Here is a 10,873-nt window from a genome sequence, read left to right on the forward strand (position 1 = left end):
AATAGTGCACTAAGCGCATCTCGAACTCAGTCCCTAGGCACATATCAATCACTAGCTCGGCAGGCTAACCACTCGGCCACGCCGAGAATTTTTTTTCTTTATTGCATGGAAAAACTTCCGTAAAAAGAAACAACTCCACTTACTTAAACCTTTCCATGTCTAAAGTTACCGGGCTGCTTAATACGAGCCCGTCATATCCCCAGCCCGACAATGCACAATCAACAGAACATCAAAAGTCTGGGAGACATACACATGCGTCTAGATAGGGCATCCAGTTTGGAGGTTCTTCACGTGCTGCATATACACTTCTCACCAAAGCACACTGCTCCCGAAACACGGATTTGGACGATCTTGGTGGCTCTGCATGCCTGTCGATCATGCGGCTTTTCCAAAGGCTGAACAGTCCCATCAACACAAATAGATCGTAAGGCACGACAGAGTTTTTGTCAGGAGGCAAAAATCTAATTGTATAAGGCGTAATTTCAATGCCCTTTTTAAGAGTTCTTTGTAGTATGTCCCAAAAGAACATAGCATCACGGCACAGAATAAAGCAATGATCAATTGTCTCAGGCACGTTACACAGACGACAATTTACCGACCAGGGCACAAACATCTCCTTATTGTGAAGAAATGTCTTGACAGGCAACGTCGCTGTATGTAATTTGAAAAAGAACGTTTTTGCAGCTGCCTGAATGCACATTTTCCTAACACGCTTTAGAACAGTGGTGTCCAAAAACCCCAGATAAGGCTGCCGATACAACGGTGTAGGGAACAAAGACTCAGTGAGAGCCTGGGCCATCTGCTTTCTCGAGAGGCTATACAGGTAATCTACAGAGAAACGCACTGTGAGAAAATTGAAAGTGTCAGCAACCTCCTTAAAGAATCCCCATAAACGCCCCTCACGAGCCTGCCCAGTTGGTGCGAATAAGTAAGGCAAACGTGGACTAAGACGCCTAATGAGCACAGTTACAAGAAACGGATGGTTTGCCGATTTGAAAAAGAAAAAACGGGAAACAAGTTGATGCACAAACAAGTGAACAAGGCCCACTCCACCAGACTCTAAGGGAAGAAACAAGTTGTCACGCCGCATGGGCTCCCATTGAGAGCGCCACACAAATGTTGCAAATATTCTGTGTAGAACTTGTACTTTGTTCCTCGCACAATGCAGGACTTGAAGGACATACGCAAGCTTTGCAAACAAAAATATGTTACAGACCTGTGCCCTAGTAAACACTGAGAGTTCCCTACCCATCCAAGCCTGCGTTTGTCGCCGCATAGGTACGATTTGTGAATCCCAGTAGGCTGCGCTGTTATGAACTTGGTGCAGCGGAACCCCTAGGTACTGAAGAGGACTACAGTCCCAGCATATGCCTCCAAACTGGCTTGGTCTAGTGCCCCAGTGTCCCAACCAAAAACCTTTGGATTTATCTAAATTAAGGGCTGCGCCTGATACATCGCAGAACTGTTCAGTCAAGTGTAAAGCCTCAAGTACACTCTTTTTGTCAGAACAAAAGGGGGCGATATCGTCCGCTTAGGCTAGAATCTTAACTTCACATTGAGCCAGAGAGAAACCACGGATGGCTGCACTGTTAATTATACTGAGACAGAGGGGTTCGAGATATAAGCCAAACAACAGTGGAGACAGTGGACATCCTTGACGAACAGATGATTCCAGTGGTATTGGTTTCGTTAGCTCCTGATTAACAATTAGTCTTGTATACGAGTTCATATAGCACAGCCTTATGCCTTTGAGCAAAACGTCACCAATGTTTGCATTCTCCAAGACCGCGAACAAGAAATTGTGCCGAACTTTATCAAACGCCTTCGCCAGGTCAATTTGAATCAGAGCTACTTGGCCTGTCTCATCTGATACTGTCTCGATTACTGAACGTGCAATATGGATGTGTGTTTGAATACTGCGCCCTCTGATACCACACACCAGATGCAAACCTATCAAGTCCATGATAACCAGCTGCAAACGAGAACAAAGGACCTTGGCAAAAATTTTGTAATCAACATTACAGAGGGAAATTGGACGATATCCTTCAACAGTTTTCAACCGATTAGTATCTTTGCTTTTGGGTATTAATATTGTGTGGCCTGAATAGAACGTGGGAGGCAGGAAACCCACATCATAAGATGCTTGGAATACTTCTATCAAAACAGGCGTTAGGCAAGGCGAAAATGTTTTATAAAATTCGATAGCAATACCATCTGGGCCAGGAGATTTCTGGTTATGAAGGTCTGAAATGGTTGATTTAATTTCTTCCAAAGTGATGGGTCCCTCTACTAGACGATCGTCTCATCGTCTCTCATCGTCTCATCGAGGAAAGTTCTCAAGTAAGGAATTATAATCGAAACCCTGATTTGGATCTTTACAACGGCCGAACAGCTTTCGATAATAATCATAGAAAGCAGCAACAATACTAGGAGCATCACTATATGTGCAACCACCATACTGAATTTCTAATAGTTCCTTCGTAAGAGCATTCTCTCTTTCATCACTGAGGGCCCGACGTGAAGGTTGCTCGTCAAGAAACCTTCGAGTCCTAGATCTTATTAGGGCCCCCTTGTATCTTTCCGTCGCAATTTGTTGAAGCTCTGCCTTTACGTTATTAATTTCTTCAACATAGGCACCCGGGCTAACCCTCTCTAGCTCATGTAGCTCAGTTAGAGTGCGCCCAAGCTCACGAAGGTGGTGTCTCTTTAGGAACGCGATTCTTGCAGAGGCTTCAATTGCTAAGTTTTTGGTTTCCTGTTTGAACAAGTCCCATTTTTAAAAAACTGACAGATCATGGCGTGACCATATGTCTTTCAAACAAGTAGGTACAGCACGCTTAAAGATTTCATCTGAGAGCAGACAGTTATTCATTTTCCACAGTTCCCACCGAGGGTGAAGTATCTGCCGACTGTACCTCCCTACCTGAAGAGACACCATACAATGGTCACTGAAGAAGATGGGCCGCACCCAGTAACCAAACACATTTGCTAACATGTCTGCAGAAACATAAATTCTGTCAAGGCGGGCATTAGAGGAGAACTGAAAATGAGTGAAATGAATACTGTCGCCTTTTTCCTGTCCCACATCCACAAGGTTATATTCACAAGCCAAATCGTTAAGTAATGCAGCACTAGGGTCATATCTCTTACATAATGCTGATCGGTCCTCATCCCTACAAACACAATTAAAATCTCCCAACAACATAATTTTGCGATCTGTGCACAAATCATTAACTAATGAAAGAAAAAAATGCCTTCTGTCTCGCTGTTTTACAGGGCCGTAAAAACAAATAATTCGCCACTGCACACGAGATTGTGAGGTCACAGCATATAAGTCGTCCCTCGCCATCTATGCAATAAGACATGGCTGTTATATCTAGTGTTTTGGCCAGGAATAGCATACACCCTCCGGACAAGCCTCTAGCGTGGCTAACAATAATGTTATATTCCGGCAAAAACGGCTCAAGAGCAGCTTCCGTCTCTTCATCGGAGGACAACTTTGTTTCCTGAATTGCTGCTACAGACACACTCCACTTCTTTACCAGATGTCTTAACTGCTGCTGTCTCCAACAATTACGCATACCCCTGACGTTAAGGGTAGCGACTTGATATGCTGCGACTGTAGCCATTTTTGGTACTAGTCCTTTTAAACATCATCCCCTGGAATGGGGTGGCCCGCCTGCAAATTGGCGGCCTTTCGGGCAGACATCGCCCTCCTCATTAAAGTCACCCTTTCTGTGGCCTCTACACAGTGTGCCTTCTGGCCAGCACCATCGATACACACCTCATAATCTGCGGGACGCTTCGAAGGCACTGTGTTGTCCATGTCCTCCTCTGAGACACTCAAGGCTTCGGCCCACGAACCTGATTGGAGCACGTCGCTCGCTGCCACACTGACAGCCGACAGAGAACCGGACGCACCAGAGACCGGCGCCACAGACGGCTCACTGTTACCCTCCAACGACGAAGGAGAATCAATGACGAAGGAGGATAGGCGAGCATCCACTGGCAGTATCTTCTCCATTGAATCCACAGGAGGCATATCCAGACGTCCTTCAATGACAGGTGGTTCTTGGGCAGCAAGCGCAGCACTCTGAGTGGCACTCACAGGCGGGTCCGGGTCCGGCGGTTTTGGCTCTGGAGACGCTGGTTCTTGATGGCCAGTCAATGCAGATTCTTCTGAGTTGATGTGAAGTGCAGAAGGCCTCTGGTCCCCATCAATTTGAGGTTCCCGACCTAACTCACCAGTTACATCCACAACCTCTGACGCATCCATGATATGTTCGGACGCCACGTCATCTTCTCGTGACCACTGGGCTTGACGCAGTCTATCGGCATAACTTAATACACAGTTCTCCACAGTATGGCCAAAGCGCCGGAACTGGGTGCATCGAGGCGTTCGGCACTTACGCCGTACATGACCTACCCGGCTGCATCGAAGACACAGTGGAGGTCTCCCTGAGATAAGCACTAAAGCCTGCACCCCATAAACATTAAGAGTGTGAGGAATAGTACTTGCTGACACTCCGTCCTTGAGCGTGAGGGAGATTTCACGGTTCGCCGTTTCCATGGGCTCCATCCCTGTGCACCGCCACTTTTCACGCTCCACAGATTGAATCGTTCCATAAGGCTCGAAAGCTTCCACAATCCGCCGGTGCTCCATATAGCGGGGAAGCCAAAGGAGCTTAACCTTGACATTCTTTGTATCCGGGTCGAACACCATACACCGAAGTCCTTTCACAGGGAACTCTGCTTTGTTATTTAGCTTCTGCTTTGAAGAACTACTCTCGCAGGTAACCATCCACACGTGGCTCATTTGGTATTGACCAATGCACAAAATTTCCCGGAGGTCCAAAATCTGTGCAAGTGCGTCTCGAAAGTCAGGTGCTCGGTACGGGCGACCCTTAAGGTCAGCATGCAGGAAAACGGTATTAAGGACAACATTACCGGTGGGCAGGCGCGGAAGGACAACTTTGTACGTTTCGGTAGTATCCTGAGGAGTCGAAAGACCTCGGCCAACGGCCGATGCGCTGTTTCCAGCAAGCAACATTTTCAGGCTCAGCCGCCCAGAACGCCCTTCTTCTTCTTCCCACGCCGAGAACTGAACTTTCTAAAAACATTTCTGCATTTTATGTCATGACCCGCATTTATAAGGGGACTTCATGTCTCGCAGTCTACAGGCCATTGCTACCGCTCTAACAATTGCAACTTCTTGATCATTTTAGCTTGCTGTCTGCTCTCACGACTTGCAACTAATGTTCTGGGTGCATATGCGCGCTATTTTGTGCACTGGAATTATTTTAACAGGTGGAGTTTCACATCGCTGGCAAATTTACCAACGCCGGCTCTTGGGTGGTGCTCTGCTACCGCGGGCGTAATTTTCGCTGTACACGAAGCTTTAGTAGAAGCCTTCAAGAAAAAAAGTGCGACCAAGCTTCAATACCGGCAAGCGCCGCAGCGATGACCCCAATTGCGTGTAACTAAACCTTATTTGTATGTAAACATTGCGGGAAGCGTTGCGATAACCGAGGGCTCGGCTGCTTGATACGCAGAGTAAGAAGGAGCGCAAAAGCTTGAGAAACACGCCAAATATTATGTATTACAAGCGCTGTATGTTGTTGCTTTTTCTCTCATGGGCCCATCGCTCGGTAAACTACTCTCTTCCTGGTTTTAGTTTTTCTTTCTGCTGTTTATACTGGGCCGTGGTGCAGGCTACGCTCACCTGCGATTGAGCCCGCATTGAACATTTCGGCAGTAATCAGTGTTAGAGTGCCCTTAAGATCAGCTGTGAAGTTGGTTATGCATAGTAGCCCACATTATTCAACTCCAGCTTTAGTTGTGCGTTAATCGCCAGTGTGTCATGAGATTGAGGCGCAGCGGTCGTTGTCTCTCTCGAAACGCTCGAAACGACCTATGGAAACATGGAAACTCTAGAAAACAGATACTGCCTTTGTTTTCTTCCAAATGCGCAACGACTTCGCAGCAAAAAGCGCTGGCTTGAAATATTTTTCATATTCCCCCCATGGTCGATTGAAAGTACGCTGTTGCCCTGTTGGCCCCTGAGGGATGCTACTCCGGCTGACGCCGCAGGCCGCACCGGCTATACTGGGGCACTGGGACCAGTGCGGCCCCAGCGCACATACAGCGCTTCTCCCAGTGCATCGCGGATGCCAGCGACACAACCAGCGTCAAAAGGCTAACCCCAGCGTTTTTCTTCCATTGCACCAGTGCAGCCAGTGCTCCAGTGAATATCGCAGACCTCCAGCGTGCCCAGCAGATCCAGTGCAAAATCAGCGCGAAAATCTTACTGGTTTCGCACTGGAGACGCTGGCTTTTGCAATAGGGGTAGGAATGCAATATTAAATGAATACTTCACAGCGCACGATAACCTTTAGAGCACAGTTCAACAATTGTTTTTTTTTTTCTTTTTCACGAAGCTTTACCCATGGACAATGTTTTTCTTTACTTTCGCGCCCACCTCTTAGCTGCCATCCAGACTGACAGCATGGAAAATAAACTCAAGAAAACAAATAATTAAGAGTTTTTTTCCAGGACATTTCTTTGCGTATATGCACTGCGCCAATATAGACCGTAGTACGCTAGCATTATACAATGCTATACAATGCTTATCATGGAATAGTCCCTGAATAGTGGAGACTATGCTGCGAACGGTTCTTCCTGGCACTTTGTTTGCACCTTGTTTACAGTCTCATTTTTTTTCATATTGACTTCTAATGTTGCTTCAGCCATTAACCTTAATATAGTGTTTCCTATCAATTATATTTTGGGTCTAACTACTGAACATACATCCTGTTGCTTTTTGTTGTATTCATACTAGATTAATTTCACGTGTGTCATGGTCACACCAAAGAAAAAGTCTTCTTAGCCATGATCGAGATGCATTCTTTTCTATTGGTGTTCGCATGAATTTGCTTAGAGAATTTTGTAAAGATGTGCACAAGAGAATGGGCACGTTAATGTTTGGAGGCCCAATCCGTAACAAGGTGTCGCGCAGTTTGCATCTCGTAAGCGAGAGAGCTCCTTTAGGTGCATGTCTCGTGGCAGTGTTAGCGGCTGGACAGAATACAATGCACCCAGTATAATCATGTTCAAGCAACAAGGTTAAAGGGCAAAGACTAGAGCAAGAACGAACACACAACGGCGCTGTCTTTGTAATTTGGCGCTGTTGCTTCAACATGATTGATCACCAACTCGCCCAAACCTCCGTTCTCCTTCCGCACCTTGTATACGTTTTTTGCTGCATAACTTGCATAACCGATATAACATTTGACATCATTACTCCCTTACCGCATCATGTGTATGCGGTATAGGCGGTGCGCATCATGACCGAATGTGCATATTGATAAAGGATTTCATATGGTCTCATAATAAAGCACAACTTACATGGGAGGTATAAATCCATCACTATCGAAGCTTGTTTTAAAAACCTTCGAGTGCCCAAATTCTGCAAAACATTGAAACCCCAGATGCATAGAAGCACAGAGAGACATACCAGAACACGATTATAAAACGCGCTTGGTATGACGAGCACAATTTTTAAACCTTTTGTGATCGCTGTTTCTCCCTCGTTCTATCTTGCTATCAGTTTATTTGGCCTCACGCTTTATTTTTCCGACTATTTGATGAATTATGTTGGTAGTTATTGTATTTTCGCACTGACACCTTCGAACTGAAGGTGGGAAACAGAACTACAAGAGAAACTCGGATGGGATGGACCTATTTTTCGAGTAGTGCATTTGTATCACCAACTCAAATACAAGTGTCATCAAGTGTACCATCACGGTATATATATCACGCGTGTATCACGTGTGCAGACATTTTTCACTTAGAGGCACTCATTTATCCGGCACGGGAAATAAACGAAAGAGGAATGCAACCTGCATGACCACGACGCCGTCATGAATCCGTAAACCCCTCGTCAAAATTCGCTGGCAGAAATATGTTACGGAGTGGAAGACGAGGACGTGCGGCGCAAGCGCGTGGAAGGGGGATGGATGAAAAAGAAGAGAGCGAGGGCGTCGATGTTCGGAGAGCGACTGTGTCTTTTTTTGTGTCTGCGTCTGTCTCCTGCGTCTATAATCCTTAACCGTATGCGTCTATGTCCTAAGTGTACTCCTAGGCCCTAACAATATCTTATAGGTATAGCATTTCACAAGGGTGTCAGATTTATATTGTTCATTTGCAGTATCAGACATTAAGTAAAACTTTATATTTTGCGTTGAAACGAAGTAAATAATGGTGTTATTTGCTTGTTTGTCCTTTCAGGTCATGACTATAAGTGTGAACTCTGGTTAAACGGCGATTATTTGAGTGATCTCGGGAGACCTGGGCTGCATTTTTGCGAACTATTGTTTCAAAGGGAATGTTCGACTAAAGGCGGGCAAAGTTTCAATGTTACAAACTGCAGGGACTTCGGAAAAAAAAGTGATTTAAAAAAATAATGTAACAGGAGCTTCACACCAGACACAAACTGCGTCTGCGCATCTTCCGGGTCATTTTTATGCGCAAGATTAATAAACATTATGAAACCTGCTGTGTTCTAAACAAGTGTTCTTGATCTAAATTCAATCTTCGATAGCGACACAACTTACATTCTGCAACATGCTGGTTCAATCTGCAACCGTAAACCACTTCTTAAAAGGACGAATATTACTTCTTAGACAAAAACTGCGCTATTCCATGCTTTTTTCTTTAGGAAGAACAGGGCGGCAATTGAAGTTTTTACATTTGTATCTGAACAGGATGTAAAACAGATTAGTTTTCTTGTTGGGGTTGGATTCATAATGATGCTTCCCTGACTGAGATGAATTTCACATCGGACTGACATTGCTTTGAAGCTTGGAAGCGCCAAGGTGGCTCAAAACGGTTTAAACTTTTCCTCAAGTGGAGAAAATTACAATTTTTCGTATATTCAAATGATATTGTTTGCGCGGATACTATTAGATTTAAAACTTTACGTACCAAGAAAAATAGAAGATGGAAATGAAAGCCGAAATTGTTAAATCGCAGGTATGGTAAGGTTATCACTGGATCAATACAGGAAAATATTGTCAATTATAAGGCAACGGTGGACGCAGGTCCTGTGCAGGGCAGATATTTACCGAGAGGCTCCCAATACTGGGCCGGCGCATTGCTCTGCTTGATACATTTGCGCCGTTGGTTACAGCTGGAAACTGGCCCTTCGCAGGCAGCACATGCCATCAGCCCAATAATGGGGATTGATTGGGGAATACTGGCCCAGTGGTGTCAATGAGCTACCTGTAATGGCGCAGCCACGCTATAACATGTCGATTATTGGCCCAGTGAGCTTCACCCATATCCGTTATTGGCATTCGACCGGCTAATAGCGGCCAAGAATGCTCATGCATATTGAACAGCTTGCCATTATTGTATAACACATCCTATTCTCCCCACCTGCTTTATTTTTTGGAACGTGTCATCATCTTCTATGATCAGATTTGACCGCTTCAATATTTATGACGTGCATGGCATTCCTCCTAAACTTCTAATTTCCTCGTAAAAGCTACTTCTCAGTGAAAGTGATCTATTAGGACTCGCCTATATTGTGACGAAGAAAAAATGAGCGAGTGTGCTGAGAGACTGCGCCATTGAAGTGTTTGTGCGGGTAACTGGGCGGTACTGTGCTAACTGTGCTGTATTAACTGGCCATATCAAGGTTCCAGAAACATCTTGGTGGAGGCTGCAGGTCGATTCCCGACCTTATCAGCAATCGTCGCATTGCACCCATCACATGCGCACTGCCACCGACCCAACAGATACCGCCTTCTCTTCAAAGGCCTCACCAGCCGTCGTCATGGTCAAGCACCACGACCCTCGCCAGTTATGTGGCACTGACGACTACGTCGACGTAGACGAATGGGTCGACCTTTATATGCGCGCCAGCGTGAATGATCGATGGGTTACCGCTCTGATGGCAGCCAACCTTATCTTCTTTCTGGCGAGCAAGGCGCGCCCCCCATGGGGTACTTCACACACAAACCAAAACTAACTTCAGGGGAAGTTTGTAAGCAAAAGACGCATGATATGTTTGAAGAGGCCATTGGGAACCTGCTCGCCGCAAGAAAGACCTGGCGTTACGCGCACAAACGGCCACGAAACCATACTTTGCTTACATACAGGATATTCTCGCTTTGTGGCGCGAGGTTGATAAGGACATACCTAAACAAGACAAAATCGGCCATATTCTCAAAGGTATTTCGGACGATACCTTCAATCTTTTACTCTGTGAAAATGGGCAACAGCCGATGCCGTCTTACAGACCTGTCGCCTTTTCAAAACAGCTAAATTTCGTCGAATATCGCGTCGTTTTGACCGCCTGCCAAACACTGCTGTTAGATCCACCTGTGGCTGATTCAGCGACATTAAGGCACACCTCTGCACAAGAAACCTTTTTCCGCATTGTACGCCGAGAATAAGAGGCGCTGTCACCTGTGCTCCACAGTGCTCCTCAATTGCCTTATAACTACTCTGCTACAGGTTCCTTCATAAAAGAGGCGAGTAACAAGGCGTCCATGTGCTGTTTGATGTAAGAGTACGCTAAAGATCCCGAGGTGATCGGATTTTTGGAGGCGTCTACTACAACGCCTCTCATAGTCTGAGTCGCTTTCGAATATTAAATCCCATAAACCTAGCTTACTCCGACCAGGCACTTTCTTTTACGACAGCGATAATCAGTTAGCCTTAGAGCAAAGTAAGTTGAGGATGTTTCTGAAGAAAGGGAGCGCGGTCGATTGTAAGAGGGTCAGAAAGCAAAGGGTGCTCAAGAAAATGAAGCAACCCTACTGAAACGTGATTTGGTGCGTCTTCCATAACATGTGAGAACTTGGAAGCT

General features: G+C 45.6%; 1 protein-coding gene across 2 annotated transcripts in view; it reads left to right on the forward strand.

The window, feature by feature from the left end:
* The window catches only part of LOC146200872 (uncharacterized), a 137,958-nt gene extending 129,390 nt beyond the window's left edge, over nt 1-8,568 (forward strand). For both annotated transcript variants that reach the window (XR_014705277.1, XM_084595609.1), the window contains one exon: nt 8,287-8,568. Coding sequence is in view for 1 of the 2 variants with exons in the window: in XM_084595609.1 (XP_084451735.1) it covers nt 8,287-8,462 (176 nt within the window). In the remaining variant the exon portion in view is untranslated. The remainder of the gene's footprint in view (nt 1-8,286) is intronic.
* Nucleotides 8,569-10,873: the final 2,305 nt, after the last annotated feature.

This window comes from Amblyomma maculatum, chromosome 2 (assembly GCF_055883805.1).
Source record: "Amblyomma maculatum isolate TAMU_Amacu chromosome 2, ASM5588380v1, whole genome shotgun sequence".
Taxonomy (NCBI): domain Eukaryota; kingdom Metazoa; phylum Arthropoda; class Arachnida; order Ixodida; family Ixodidae; genus Amblyomma; species Amblyomma maculatum.